General features: G+C 36.6%; 1 protein-coding gene across 3 annotated transcripts in view; it reads left to right on the top strand.

Annotated features, from left to right (window-relative positions):
• Nucleotides 1-15,965, top strand: part of SAP30BP (SAP30 binding protein) — a 35,556-nt gene that overhangs the window by 18,039 nt on the left and 1,552 nt on the right. For all 3 annotated transcript variants that reach the window (XM_058166112.1, XM_058166113.1, XM_058166114.1), the window contains 7 exons: nt 3,633-3,675; nt 10,458-10,546; nt 11,513-11,604; nt 13,111-13,171; nt 13,550-13,601; nt 13,901-13,959; nt 15,265-15,346. In XM_058166112.1, coding sequence (XP_058022095.1) covers nt 3,633-3,675; nt 10,458-10,546; nt 11,513-11,604; nt 13,111-13,171; nt 13,550-13,601; nt 13,901-13,959; nt 15,265-15,346 — 478 coding nt within the window. The remainder of the gene's footprint in view (nt 1-3,632; nt 3,676-10,457; nt 10,547-11,512; nt 11,605-13,110; nt 13,172-13,549; nt 13,602-13,900; nt 13,960-15,264; nt 15,347-15,965) is intronic.

Genomic DNA, 15,965 nt, shown 5'->3' with positions numbered 1-15,965 from the left:
GCATAGAATAACCCAAAACGTAAATTCCAGTAGAAAGAAGTTCCTTGAGGATGTCTGTGGAAATTCTCAATCATCCAGGTCATAGTTGTCCCAAAGATGCTTTTTCAAGTGGCAACTGGACTTTCTGGTTTTTCTTTGAAGACGTTTCGCTTCTCATCCAAGAAGCTTCTTCAGCTCTGACTGGATGGTGCGGAATGGGAGGATTCCTTGTGGATAGGCTCCTCCACGAATCTGAAAGCTTGGAAGACTAAACCTCTGGTCCGGGTGATCGACTCAGATTGGATCTTGTAGTTTCTTTTTTAGATTAACTGCAGGCAGGAGGAACTTCCAAATTTCAAAATGTTAATTTTAATATCATTTATTAAGGTAAGTTGTTCATATTAATTAACTTTGTAAAGTATGATTTGAAGCTACTTTATTTCTATACTTTTGTACATTGACCAAAGTCTAACACTTGTACTGGAAAGAGAAGGGCATTATGGCCAAGTAGATCTTAGGTTTGTTCTTATTTATCATTCAAATTAACTTAGTGAATGAGATGCTTCCATTTAATTTTTTCAAAAGACTTCAGTAATGATCTTCCAAAATTATGACTATTAAAATATTTTCAGATTAAAAGTAGGACTAAAACTGAAGCAGTTCAAAGATCTGCTTTTGGTTAAATTGGCATGCGATCTCCAACTAGGAGTGTTAGGGCTGTACCAGCAGTGAGTAAGAAACACAAGACACAAACTTTATGTGGTAGAGTATTGTTGTACCAACCAAATTCAAACTAGAAGAGTGCAGTTAGAACAAAATAGCCCTTATTGTGATTGCAGTTGCCTTGTTGTTGGGGCAACATCATAAAAAATTAGAGAAGCTGCTGCTCAGTAAGTTTACAACATCAGAGAATGAAAACCTTGCCTTAGGGAAAACAATATACATCTTGCTACTCTAATATAAGGAAATGGGAGCCAGGAGGGATTTCCACACAGATAAGCTGGTGTCCAAGAAAGTTAGAGAGTGATGTTGAACTTTTTTGCCAAATGATGCAAATTCCACTTGCTACGTTTATCTTGAAGGATTCTATTTTATGTAATTCCTGGTGAAAATACATACTCATTGGTTAGAATTTCTAACTGTTGCTGTATTTGAGAATAGACTAGAACCTATGTTCTTCATAGTGTCCTCCTGGATTCCAACAAACGACAAACATACAAGAGGGAAAAAAGGTAGTTATTTTCCTGCCTTCTGTGTGAGATTCCCAGAACAGTCTGTTTCTGAGGGGATCATCAGGCTTTTTAATTTTTATTTTTTACTAGCCTTTGTACATAGGAATGTATACTTAGCCATGATGAGAACAATAGAGGATAATGATAACTGCATTTTTATTGTTCTTTCTCTTTGAATAGAACAGGAACAGTTTCTTATTGTAACAGCCAGTTTTGTGTAGTTGTTAAGGTATTAGGCTAGAAACTTGGAGACCACAAGTTCTAGTCCTGTCATGGGCACAAAGCCAGTTGAATAACCTTGGGCTAGTCATTTCTCTCAGCTCCAGGAAGGAGGCAATGGCAAACCACTTCTAAAAAGCCTTGCCAAAAAACTGCAGACTTGTCCAAGCAGTCTTCAATTATAAGTGCAAACAATGAATCCAAACATACTTGGTATGTTAGATCTTGTTTTAAAATATGGAGATGGGTAGTCAGTTTCCAGCTGATACGATTGCAAACTCTTCCCCCCCCCCTTTTTTTTTTGAAAATGCTCATGATCCAAACAAAATTCATGCTTAGATAATTACAGGCATCTTCTAAGAGGCACCCATATCTCTATGAGTGCGAAAAGGAAATGCTTCTTTATAAATGATGTTGCCATTACTTGTTTTCAAAGTTAACATTGACATTAGCTTTGTTTGATTTTGACAATTTTGGGTTTTTTTGCCTGCTGGTTTAATATATTTTAAATATCAAATTGTAAAATTTCCCAGATTTTACGTTTTCTAGCCTTTATTGTTACCCCTGCCTTTATTTTGACAATTGCCTGTGCATCTAGAATCTCCGTATAGGGAAAGCTTTAAATACGTAGTTTGACATTTAACTTTTGACCTTAGTACAGTTTGAATGTGTATCATGAATTATACACAGTTGTATGGAGAAATAAAGCAGACAGTGTTTGCTGCGGCAAAAGGTTGCTGGGAAAGAAAGAAAGAGAGGGAAGGAATTCTTCCTATTTATGACCTAAACGTTTTTCTAACCATGCAACTTTTTTTTTAGAAAAAAAAGCTATATAAAGCTATTTAACTTGTCTTTAGTGATTTAGTGAAGTCTTAATCCCTTAGAGGTCCTTAGAAAAGGTTATGTTGACATCATGGATTTGGCAGAGCCAATTTCCAAAGTATCTTACTGATGGCCTTCTAAAACAAAATCCCTTGCTATGCCCACCTGAAATAGAAATAGTATTTGTGGCAGTCATATGGCTAGGCAAGAAGTGGGCAGCATTTCCTATTTGAATGAATAGTATTAGTGCCATGCTAGACAAACCCTGGATATTAAAAGTCTTGGCAAATTATAAAAGACTTGCTGCTGTTCCCAGTGTCTCATTTAATAAGAATTTGTGCTTTTTATGCCTGTCTTTCTTCTTCATGTCCCTTACACCCTTCCTCCTGACAGCCATACTTTCTATACTTTGCACTTCATAATTCAGGAGTGTTCTGAGTAAATTCTTCCATTTGTAAACATAAAGCTGAGCTATAACAGCTATAGTGCTGTCACGTTATCAGCTGAATCTAATCAGTTGTTTGGCCGGAAGTCCTGTGTCTCTTCAAATAGTTCAGGTTCATATCTGTATGGTCTTGCCTACAAAAATGTGTGAACAATTTTTTCTCAATAATGATTTCAACATTGGATTGAAATTGGGTTCTCTGCAAATTATTAACAAGTTATTAGTCTTGTTCATGAGCACTAATCCAGTAGCTTTATTTTAATCAGTTAACACACCTATGGTAACACAAGCCAGACATGAACACAAAACCCTAATCCTATACTTCACTCCTAAGGATTCTCATAATGGAACTTATTTTTGTTTTATAGAAACCAGGCCTTGGGTTATTGAACTCATTGAGCTATCCACCATAATCCCAAATCACTTTCCTGAATACCATCATCTCAGACCATGTGAGCATATACGCAAAGTTAGGTTGCTTTGCTGCATTGTGCAGCATCTTGCCCTGCAATTTGAGTACCTCATTCTACCAATTTGGAAAGAGATTTTTCAAGCTCTTCGGTTTCCTTCTTTTATTATTTCATTTCAGACAACCTAAATTTGGCGCTGGCCTTCTAACAGCAACGTAAATTTTATTAACGTTCAAAGACATTACTGGAATAACAGTTATTGCATTCAATTGTAAAATTTCATGAGATGATACATTGGGAATATGGTTGATTCTGATTTTCTACAATTCACTTGATGTTTAACTTTTTTTTGTTCTAAATGTAGGCTCTCGGTTGCACATCCTAAGCATCTGTATTGTGAGCCTCTGAGTAGCAATTTATTGCATAGACTTGGGTAATAAACACTCTACATTCAGACATTTACAGAGCTTGAATACCATACAGGATTTTTGCTAATCTTTTGTTGTTTTTTCTTCTTTCACTTAGGACTTTTCAGAACTGGAAAAGAAGGATCCCCAGGAGTTAGTTGGTAAGTACTATAAAAATATTATTTTACCTCCTTGTTTTTCTTGAATGATTAATGCTATTTTGAATGTTCATACAATTCCCTTCTCACTATGAAATCAGGCAAGGCCAGTGGATAGAGGTGAAAGAAGAAAGGCTCCACAGTCTGGGCCTAACTTTTGCAAGACAGCCATGTACAGTAAAGGACTCCTTTTTCTCCTGGGACTTTTTTTCTGCCTACTCATATTTCTTCTTCTTTGTTTGAGTCTTCTCAAGTACATGCTTATTCATAACTCTTCACAACCAGCTACTTTTCCTCCTTTGTATAAGAATTACAGCTATCGTTATCATTTTTGGCAGCTATCGTTATCATTTTTCTTAAGCAATCGTTTCTTTTTCATGCTTGTTCTTCCCCATTCGTCCCAAATATTCGTTCTTTCCCCTCAAATGGCTACAGAGGGCAACTGTTATCCTGCCTATCTACTATAGCAGGGATCTTTTTTTTTTTTGCTCAAAGACTATAGATGAATTACCATTCCACCCACTTTGTTTATTTTCTGTTTAATTATTAAGTGAACCCATTTTATATCCTTAAGTGACACTGAGGAGATTGCTGGGAAAAGTTGCTTGGAAAAAAACAAAGAAAGAAATCCAAATCTCTTCAGCGGCTTCCTGCTCCCACAGATTAATATTTTCTTTCTATAAATGAATTTATCCTTCTTCCTGATGCAGGAATCAAAGATCCAAACAAGTTATCTATAATTTGGGAAGAATAATGGTTACAACCCTGAGATTTTATCAGCGCTTATAAAAATTCCCCCAGTATTATTAAGGTGATGTACAAGAGTTGGGAAAAGAACATTATCAAGAATTGATAATAAAACATATTGATTTCATTGTCTCTCTGAATCCACAAATAAATTAAGTTAACTGTATTTCCTTTGCAAAATGTGTGCTTGATTGGCCCATTGATGCTCCTGATATGTCTTTTTTGCTGCTACCAGAAAGTTAGAAAACCTGCTCTGTTTTGTATAAGATTCACAGTTTTGGACTGAGGAGAATGCCAGTTTAAAATGCATTGCTCTTTCTGCATAGATTTTTGTGCACATTGAATACTTAGGTGCAGTACTTCAGCCAGGCATAAGTTAGATGGGCAATTCCATTTTGTGAAAGACTGGCTGACCCCTGTTTTTTTTAGCACTTGTTCCTTCGTTAATATTACTTATTAAAAACTTAGGTATAAGGATAATTTTGCAATATAGTTAAAGCAGAAGACCACTTCAACATGAGAGATATGCACAATACTCTCGTATTTTCTCTTTTACAAGCTTGAGCATGTTTCCTTCGAAAATTAAATGTTTAGGCTTTTGTTCTTCCTCTGGCTTCTTATGATTTACTACAGTCAGGTTTTGCGGTTGTTGTTTTTTATGCAGATACCCATATTACTCGAGACAGATTACGTGATGATTTCTACTCATTTTACACCTTACAAAGCAATCCTGTAAGGTAGATTGCTCTGAGGGAAGATGGGCATTCCAAAGCTATCCAGTGAAGTCTTCAGTCTATATCGTACCAGTCCAGTCCAACCCCACTTATTGAACACTATAATGAACTAGCTTTTTTCCCTCTTAATTATTCTTCCAACCATATACATATATACACCTACACTTTAATATACATATATGAACTGAACTGCTGGCAGTTGTGCCTAAGTTAAATGCCATCTTCCAAACACCAAAATCATTGAAATATGACAAGGATGGGAGATTAGAGCCCAACACATTAAACTATAGCATGGTCAGTGGCGCAGTGAAAATATGAAAAAGTAAAAGGGATTTCAGAACTGCCACAAAAATTGGGATAGATAGGAGTGGAGCATAGCAGAGCATGACTCAATCAGTTTTCATAAGATGAATGCAAAACAGTTGAAAATGATTGATGGCCCTGGAATAAAGATAAAAATTAAAGTTTTAGCAAGTTGCCAGAGGGGATAAGTAGTAGATAGAGTGTTAATTGAACAGGAATTTGATTTGGGCAATGAATATGTGGTTTGACTTATGAGTGATCTTGGAGAAATAACTTTGAAATCATTTTTCTGAAGTTAATTTGCAGAAGGCTAATTGGCTTGCTTTCCCTTGAACATGGGCAGCTCCCACTCCATGGAGCAAAAGGCAACTTTCAGTTTCATTGTGTGCCTTCTGTAAAGTGAGAACTATATTTTTATAATATATTGCCATAATGGATTTACAATAACCTTTTAGGAATCATTTTATGACTGACTGCATCTAGATTGTCCGTGTCTTAGTTTGCAGCCATTTTATGCTAGCATGTTTAACCATTCATAAAATGGTTGAGAAGTTTTGATATAGAAGTGAAAACACACCTTGTTCTTCTGTGCTTTGTAAAGATAAGATGCAGGCAATAGGATCACACTTTAGAGCAAGGACCTGAATAATGGTGCCTTTTCTGCAACTCGTGTTGCAGAATTTCTGATACTCTGCTATCATGCAAAAATAATCTTATTTTGCTTTAGGAAATTATTAAAAATGGGACTATTCTCATTGCATATCTAGATTGCATATCTATTGATTGTTCCTATGATTTTTATTGAATGATTTTAATTTTCTTACGATTGCTCATTTGGATGTGTAATTGTATTATTGATGTTTTGTTACTGCTGTAATTGTAAGCTGCTGACAGTCCTTTGATTGAAATAAATAACTAGTGGGTTGCTACACAGAAAGGCTTTCTCTGAGGAAACAGTCGATTTCAGATGTTTGCTATAAACCTTACTCATCCATCCGTAGAAGAAAAGCTTGAAAACTAATGAAAAACTTCAGTTTTCAGAAAATAAAGGCATAATATAATTTCCCTGTGAGACACAAGGAAAGACCTGTAGTTGATTTGCAGAGAAACTGCACCCTATTAATGGGTGGCAGAAGTATAGGTGGTCCTCGACTTACAACCATTCGTTTAGGGGTCTGTTCGAAGTTCAAACGGCACTGAAAAAAGTGTCTTAAGACCAGTTTTCACACTTACGACCATTGCAGCATCTCAATGGTCAAGTGATCAGAATTTGAAAGGTTAGCAGCTGACTCATATTTATGACAGTTACCGTGTCCCAGAGTCATGTGGTCACCTTTTGCGACCTTCTGACAAGCAAAGTCAGTGGGGAAGCCAGATTCACTTTACAACCGTGCTACAGTGATTCACTTAACATCTGTGGCAATAAAAGTTGTAAAATGGGTCAAGACTTAATAAACTGCCTCTCTCAGAAACAGAAATTTTGGACTCAACGGTGGTTGTAAGTTGAGGACTACCTGTACCAATAAGATAATGAAGGCTTTTGGTTTGGAGAAATGCAAAATGATATAGAGTTCCTTTAAGAGCAGGGGAGGTTTTGTGTCTTTGAATCAGTCTTGGCTCCCGGCAACTGCCTTGACAAGTTCCTGTAGTTTTCTTAGCAAGGTTTACAATGGCCTGCTTCCTAGGGCTGAGAGAGAGAGTGACTGGCCAAAGTCACCAGTTTATTCTGCCAATAAAGCTTATCTCTGCAGTATAAGCAGATTTCCTATACTGCTGATGTTGGGATATTTAGTGATACATTTCTAACTCCAGTCAAGTCCCAGCTTATTAAAGTGGCTTGCATTGCGTTAGTCCAACCTTCTTGTTAAAACCATAGCTGCAAGGTATGGATAATTATTTATTTTGCAAATGTAGTGGTTGGACTCATAGAGGTGAGTCATGTCTAGAGTCAACATCCTGGATTCCCAGCGCATTATTCTTTAGACTGGAAAGCAGCAAGGGTACACACCCTGGCAGGGGTTGCAGCCAGTGTCACTGATTGGGCTTCAACAAAAGTAAAATTTCATCTTTGCCAAAATCATATAATGAAGAATACATAAATGTCTACCACTGCATCCTGGCATTGTGCTCCTTTTCAAAGGAAAGATACTGGAGTGAAAATACCAGATGTAATTACCTTCTGTTTTCTTCTTTCTTTATACTGTAATAATCTTAGGCTTAGGTATCCAGCTGATTTAAATACCCCTACAGATGCTTTGCCTACCCACTAATTGCTTATATATATATATATATATGTATATATGTATATGTATATGTATGTCTTTGGTTATTCGGGTTTTCTCCCGCGTAAAATTGGAAGTGTCTTGGTGACGTTTCAACGAAATCCCATTCGTCATCATCAGGCTAGGTGTTTACAGCTTAGTGCTTCTAGGAGAAATGTATATATATATGAAGATGTAGAGAAATGTATATATATATGAAGATGTAGCACCACCACAAAGCCAAACAACAGCTATGCAGCTCACCAGCTCAAATCCCCCTGCAACACAGACTAAATTGAGCACAACCAAGCCCCCACCCAAACAGGACACACCCCCAGCCAATCAGAGCACAAAAAAACCTCCATCCAATCAGAGCACAGCCAAGCTCCCACCCAATCAGTTCAAACCCCCACTAGCAGTTAAAAGGAAGAAACAGCTGCGATCACACATTGCTCCCAGAAGCACGAAGCTGAAGCCTGAAGATGACGAATGAGACTTCGTCGAAACGTTGCCAAGACATTTCCAATTTTACACGGGAGAAAACCCGAACAACCAAAGACCTACATACAAACACCCGTGTATGTATATATATGTTTTCTGAGGTTTTCGCGGGTGTTTGTATGTAGGTCTTTGGTTATTCGGGTTTTCTCCCGCGTAAAATTGGAAGTGTCTTGGCGACGTTTCGACGAAGTCTCATTGGTTAATGGGGTTGATGTTTGTGTGGGAAGTAGCATTTTGGGCCCTGGTCTACTTACCACATAAACATCAACCCCATTAACCAATTAGCAACACAGCCAACCAATCAGCTTGCAGCAGCTAAGACCCAATCATACCAAAACCTGCATACATATACTCGTGAAAACCTACGAAAACAAAAACCTATGAAAACATATACATATACATACATACATACATACATACATGTATGCATAAATTTTATTGTCTTTCTCTTAAAGGACTAGTATATGCTGCCTAGTGTGCTAAATTGATTCAGAAAAACTCAGCACCGATTCACCCATTGGGCCACCTAGGGTGACTTGAGGTACTTATTAGAAAATGAGCATAGAATACACCATACTCAAGATCTAATTACCTGCTTTTTAGTATTTGCTATTTGATTGTTAAGTCGCTCTCCAAGCTGCACACTATTTCTGTGTGATTTCTCTGAACATGTTTTCTTCATTTTTTTAATGTAAAACGGTAGTAAGGAGAAGTTTTAGATAAATCTAAAGCTTTTGTTTACAGATGGCTCACAGTAAATATATATTTAAGTTCTCCATTCTCCATTGATTTCCGTGTAGGCTAACTAATACAATCAGGATTTTGCCCTTACGAATTTTTTTTAAAAACCCTCATCTTGTCCCAGATTTTGAACTCTTGTCTAATCTCCAAGATCAATAAACATCATGTATTTTTGCTTTTTGCCTCACCAGCCCCTATTGAAGTACAGTTCTTAATTAAAAACAATCACCAGACTCTCACAACAGTAGCTGTAAATCTGTAGCTTGTTGCCAGGAGGTTCTGGAATCAGTTCACATTTCTCTGGAGATATTGGCAAGATTTCTTTTTTCATAAAAACACATTCTCTGGAAATGTCAAAGAACATTTCTTTGTCACTTGTGACTGTTGGAGAATTCAACCCTGCATACCATCCTAAAAGAAACTATAATTGAGGAATTGTTCTAATTATAGCATCTGCAACAAATTTTCAAAGCTTGTCAGTAAAACAAAATTCAGACGAATATAATACCTATATATCACAATGGAGGCCTGGCTGAGAGTCACTATTGGTAAGCTACATACAGAATTGCGGCTTTACCTTTACTTAGGGTTTTCTCCCCCCATAGACAGCAGATAAAGATAATAAAAATGCAATCTACAAGGAGGCTCAGCGATTAGTACTATTAAAATGGTAAACACGAATGAAAAGAGGTTTTGTTCTTTTCCATGAACTGCTCCACCCTATCATGTTCTTTATAGTAACAATTGAAAATTCAACAAAAACATTTGTTCACAAATGAACTTTTCAGACTACAGGCAGAGCTTTATGCCGAGGGGAGAACTGGAGTCCAGTACACAACGTTGTCTTGGAATAAGACACTTAGAAAAGCAGCCATTTTTCTGTTGTCAATAGTCTATACACTACCCTGCTGAATATTTATCAGATTATGCTTTTTGCAATGTGTTTTAAATGACGAATATCAACAAACATCTTGTAGCATCTTGAGGCTTTCCATTTTAGTCCAACAATCACACCCTTGATTAGCAAATGACTTAGAAAAAATACACAAACAGGTTGCCTATATATGGAAAAACTTCTGAATTGACCATCTGTCATATTGAAGGCTGTTTAATTTATGTATTCATTAAACAAATTTAATGAATTGGATGACTGCAGGCAGTTTACAAAATTATAGGTGATGAAATGCAAATTTTGGCTATATGACCAGTAGTCCTGATCCGTACAATATTCAGTTAGTATGAACTGCAGCTTCTACCAACTCTAGCCAAAGTGTCCAATAGAAAGTGGTTGGAGATTGTGAAAATTATAGTTATATAGTTATTTACAAAGAGAAGTGTATTGTTTGCATGCTTATTTATCAATTAAATTGCTTCCCAGATTTTAGGAACCACTTACCGGTACTTGTTTGGATTATCTATTGTTAATCTCACAGTGCAACTTTTACAAATAAACTTAATTTGCTATAACTTCTAATTCTGATGGCCTCTTTCTTTCTAGCTTCCTTTTCTGAGCGGGTAAGGAACATGTCACCCGATGAGATCAAAATCCCCCCAGAACCACAAGGCAGATGTTCCAACCACTTACAGGTAAGATTTTCCTTGATTTTTTCTTCTTTTTTCTGATCACTAAGACTTTCTGTATTTAATCACCATCTTAATCTGAGATTCTGCAAAAAGTATTTGTTTCAGGAGCCTTGTATAAAAGGTCTAACCATGCACATTTTCTTTCATATTCACTCCTATATATAATAGTGTTGTAATTGTAAAGAGATCCTGTCTGTCAGATGCTATTAATCCAAATGGTGCTGTTAGTTGTCACTTGACACTCACATATTCATCCTGATTCTTTTTAACACAAAGTGGGCTGAAATCATTATAACAATATCTAAAGCAACAGCTTATTGGTATGGGATTCTGAAGAACACTCTTTGAAGAGGGAAGAATGTATTTGTGTATCAGGGTCTCTGGGTTTTTTTGCATTCAGGAGAAGCTGTTGCACCCTGAACTCTTAAGAGACCTTTCACATATATTAAGGAAGTGTTTGTACTTCCAGACATGCTGCATTCTAGATATAATTTTTTTTACAGCCTAAGCACGCATGTTCATAGTTTATCAACCAAAATTCCTGTTAATGTGTTACCATGCATAATTATAATTATAGTTACTCTGTTTAATTTTTTAAGTTCAACAATTATCTGTTCAAGAGCAATCTAGTTCACACACAATAGATTATGAATATTATACTGTTGCAGTGTAATTAAAATGAGGTTGGGGAATATGTGGCTCTTCAGACATTTTTGAACTCAAACCCAAAGTTGCACTAGCTAATATAGCCAATAATGAGAAGATGCTAAGAACCTTAGTTCTTCTTGAGAACTATTGACCTCGTCTTCGGAGAATACCCGGATTGTAATTTAAAATATCTGGAATATACTAAATTCTATATCCCTCATCTCTTGCTTTTGGGGGGGGGAGTCAGTTTAGCTTCTCTTTCAATATGATATACCTGACTATTATCATTCCTTTGCTTATATTCTTATATTTTTCCTTTAGGACAAAATACAGAAGCTATATGAAAGGAAAAACAAGGAAGGAATGGACATGAACTTGATAATTCAAAGGAAAAAAGAGTTCCGAAATCCCAGGTAAGTAGTAATCTGGGAGCACATTTGTAGGCCACCAAGCTCAAAACTTGAGTGAATGCCAAATGTTCATACAAGGGCTTCACCGGGATCATAATATTGACATAATAAGCTCCAACTTTAACATTTATATGCAACAATGAAGACTCAGAGTCCAGAAGTATATACTGTACTACTACTTAGAGAATATCTGTGGACTCTTCATGAGTTGGTATTGGACTGAAGGGAGAACAGTTTTTGTTTCTGGAACTGGCTGAAGATGACCACAGTTGTTTTTCTATGTAAAATATATTCTTTAAGCTTGATGAAAATATGCAAACTGGTTGATGCTTGGGTTCTCCCCCTCTCGCCCCCCAAAATATCCTTTTAAGGAGGCAGGTACCACCCGGAAGAACCACATGTGGCCCTGGACAACTGGTAATGCAGCCCCATGAGATCATAATAAAAAATATTTTAGAAAAAAGAAACTTGTTATTTGTACATTTGTCTTCACTCAGTGCAGACAAACCAAAAGGTTGGACACACTTGCTCTGTAGGGAGATTAAGCAAGCCATGTAAACATTCTGTGTTCTGAAATACCATTTCCTATAAAAGATTGAGGGCTTATTCTTAATCATTCCCCCAAGTTCAGTTAAATGGTTGGCTATGCGTTTTGTAGGCAAGAGATTTGGAACATTTCATCTGTAGAAGTGGAAGGGCAATAGTAGATAGCATTGTATAGTCATGGAAAGTTTCAGCCTTGATTTCCGCTTTTCCTTCTCCCACAGACCACTGAGCAATAAAATTAAATGTTCTTTATAGTGTGTTGTCCAAGCTTCCTGAAAATAATATAACTAATATAATGCAATATCAATTTTGAGCATAAATACCATATTTTTCGGACTATAAGACACACATTTTTGTCTCCCAAAAGGGGGTGAAAATGTATGTGCGTCTTATAGACCAAAGATTGCCAAAGCCCCGCCCACCTGCCAGCCTTTTCTTGGCACGCCCCGTTTTTGGCCTGTTTTGGGGGCTTTTTCAGCATGTTTTTGAGGCTTTTTTTACCCCATTTTCGAGGCTTTTTCTGGCCCATTTTAATGCTTTTTAAAGCCCATTTTCTAGGCTTCTTTTAGCCCATTTTCGAGGCTTTTTTGGCCTGTTTTTGAGGCTTTTTGGGGTCCTTTTTTAAGGCTTTTTTCATTCTGTTTTTTTCAAAAAAAATGGGCCAAAAAAAGCCTCAAAAACAGGCCCGAAAGAGCCTCAAAAATGGGCCGAAAAAAGCCTCAAAACGAGCTGAAAAAAGGCTGAAAAAGGGTTGGAAATGATGCATGTGGAGGCCAAAAACTTTTGTTGTTGTTTTCCTCTTGTAAATTTAAGTCCGTCTTATAGTCCAGTGCATCTTATAATCCAAAAAATACAGTATGTCTTAACACACACTGGTTTACTCCAAGCCAGCCAGAAACTATTCAGTGACTTGAAATGGGACATGAAATAATGGAAATAATATGTTGCAATGCTTCATTTCAGCATTTATGAGAAGCTGATCCAGTTTTGTGCAATTGATGAACTTGGCACTAATTATCCAAAGGTAAGTAGATTTAAAAGACTGGATCAACCACAACTTTTTGTAAATATTTTGTTGATTATAAAAATACATTCTTTCCCACTTACCTTGGAGGATTATATTCTTTTCTGACTAGGAAAGAATAGCTTCCTATTTTGTGGCATGAGAAAAAAAAGAGTATTGCCAAACTGGAGCAAGCACAATCTTTTATGACAGTGTGATTCTAGTTTTTATCTGTTTAAAAACATCCATAAATTGTTTTATCTGTTTAAAACATCCATAAATCCATAAGCTATTCTTAACTAGGATGTAAAGTCAGGGGGTTTCTTTTCTTTAAATATTGCATGATTTAAAATCTACATATCTAACAGGGGTTTTTTTTCTGTTTTTTTTTTCTTTTAGGACATGTTTGATCCTCATGGGTGGGCTGAAGATTCATATTATGAGGCACTAGGTACTGAAGATTTTTCTTCCATGCTTTTAGATTTCTAAGTTCTAGTAAAATGGAGAAAACGTGTGGTTAAAATAATGCAATTTCTTTGTATGCTCTATGTCTTTTAAAGAGCGCAAAACATTAGTTGTGGCTTATTTCCCCTTTAGCTGAATTAGAGGAAACTTGCAGTATTCTGTAATCTGGAGAACAAATGTTTTTAATAGATAAGTTTGATGCTGAAAATATTGAGATACTACTTCTTTTGACCCACATATTTGAATCTGTTGGATGTATTTACTGTTATGTGGCTCTTTTTTCAGCGAAAGCACAGAAAATTGAAATGGACAAGCTAGAGAAAGCCAAGAAAGAGCGAACAAAGGTATCAGTTACATTTTGGAATGTAAAGAATTAAAGTGTTGCATACCCCAGTTTGTACTTTGATAAATCTGCAGTTAATTAAATTAAGCAAATTAGACTTTCTTTTCTTGACCAAAGATGACAGATATTTCAAGTATTCCAAAAGCATAGATAAGGATGAGAAGTATGGAGATATATAGTCATGTTTCTATTCCCAATAACCTGGCACTTTCTAACTTTATAGTTGTGTGTGTGTGTGTATACAGGTAGCCCTCGACTTAAAACAGTTCGTTTAGTGACCATTTGAAGTTGCTATGGCACTAAAAAAGTGACTTATGACTGTTTTTCACACTTACAACCATTGCAGCATCCCCAGGCTTATGTGATCAAAATTCAAATACTTGGCAACTGACTCATATTTATGACAGTTGCAGTGTCCCAAGGCCATGTGATCATTTTGTGGCCTTCTGACAGCAAAGTCAATGGAGAAACTAGATTCACTTGAAACCATATGTTCTTAACTGTGGCAAGAACTGTCATAAAATGGGGCAAAACTCATTAATAGATGTCTTGCTTAAAGACAGAGATGTTGGACTCAATTGTGGTTATCTGTTTGTAACTATAGCTTTATAAAACAATTCCTTGTGTTAAGGAATTGTTTACCTCAGAACCAACCTGATCGTCCTCCTGTAGAGCCTGGTATATTTAGCTAGTAAAGGCCTGGATTTAGTGTATATTATCCAAATAGTTAACAAGATATACATGAGGACTTCTCAGTAGCATGTTTGGACCTTGGTTCTTTTCACAGCCATTCAAATTGTTCCTTACGTTGGATTGTAATTGCATAATTCTGTGATTTGCCTCCTTTCTGCAATGATCTTGTACTTGTCGAAGTATGTGAGATTGTTGGGATTTTCCCAGCCACTGATTTGCCATTATTGGTGCAAATTGTTAAGGTTATGCTTGAAGAGACATGCTTTCTAGAAGTTTTAATTTCTTTATGTTTTTATTGTTAAAAAGTATGAAGTTCTAATTAATTAATTGTTTTAGACCCCTTTTATTCTAATTGAGAGAGCTAGTATTTAAATAAGATCAAATAAAAAAATGGAGGAGACCCCCTCTTGTCTGCTATTCATGAAGAAAAATCATTATTATTTCCTGGTAAATAGCTGAGTCTCATGCATTGAATCTCTGTGATTCTAACAGAATTGAGAACAGGAGCAAAGATGTGTTCTTAATAATTTGGGGGGTGCATGTACTTAATTCCTTTGGATAAAAATCAGAAGGACAGAATATAATGGCCTTCCTTTTTTCTTTTTCTTTTTAGATTGAATTTGTTACAGGCACTAAGAAAGGGACAACAAATGCTCCTTCTACAACCACCACAACAGCTAGCACTGCGGGTGGAGGTAAGTGAGAAGTCTAGATTTGAATTTTTGTTCTTCCTTATTTGATGAAGTCCCGCTTCTTCATTTGTCCATCACTCTTTCAACATTGTGCATCTTGACCACTGGTCAACAAGTGATGCTGTTACGTTCAATGTCTAGAGATTGTTTAGGTTACATAGTCCTGTTCAAGACTAGCATTCAGTGTGGGAGTCTTCCTGGACTTCACAGCCTCTGTTCAATTATCACATGACAACTGTGGACCGGAGGTTCTTCTACAGGTTCATGGCTTCAGATTCATCTGGGATGCTGCAAGTTGTACCCTTTCCTGAACTTGAAGTCCCTTCTTGTGATCACTCAGGCCTGGCCATCTAAGAGATCGCCTTTGTCCTGTTATTTTTGCTTGCCTCATAAGATCTGACACAGTGGAAGTGCTCTGTATCCTAGCTATTAAGCACTGTCATCCGAGGAGATCCAGAAGGCGCATCTTTTCTGTTGTAGTGCCTGCCTTCTGGAACCCCAGGGATTGGACCACCTTGACCCTACAGGCCTTTATACATTTTTCAAAAACAGGGCATTGGCCCCAGGCTGCGGAATATGTTGGTGATGTGCCCATTTGATATGTATTGTTGCTTTGGGTTCT

Source organism: Ahaetulla prasina, chromosome 2 (genome assembly GCF_028640845.1).
Source record: "Ahaetulla prasina isolate Xishuangbanna chromosome 2, ASM2864084v1, whole genome shotgun sequence".
In the NCBI taxonomy this organism is placed as follows: Eukaryota; Metazoa; Chordata; class Lepidosauria; order Squamata; family Colubridae; genus Ahaetulla; species Ahaetulla prasina.
The sequence above is the reverse complement of the archived record's forward strand: the minus strand, read 5'-3'. Positions and strand labels throughout refer to the sequence as shown.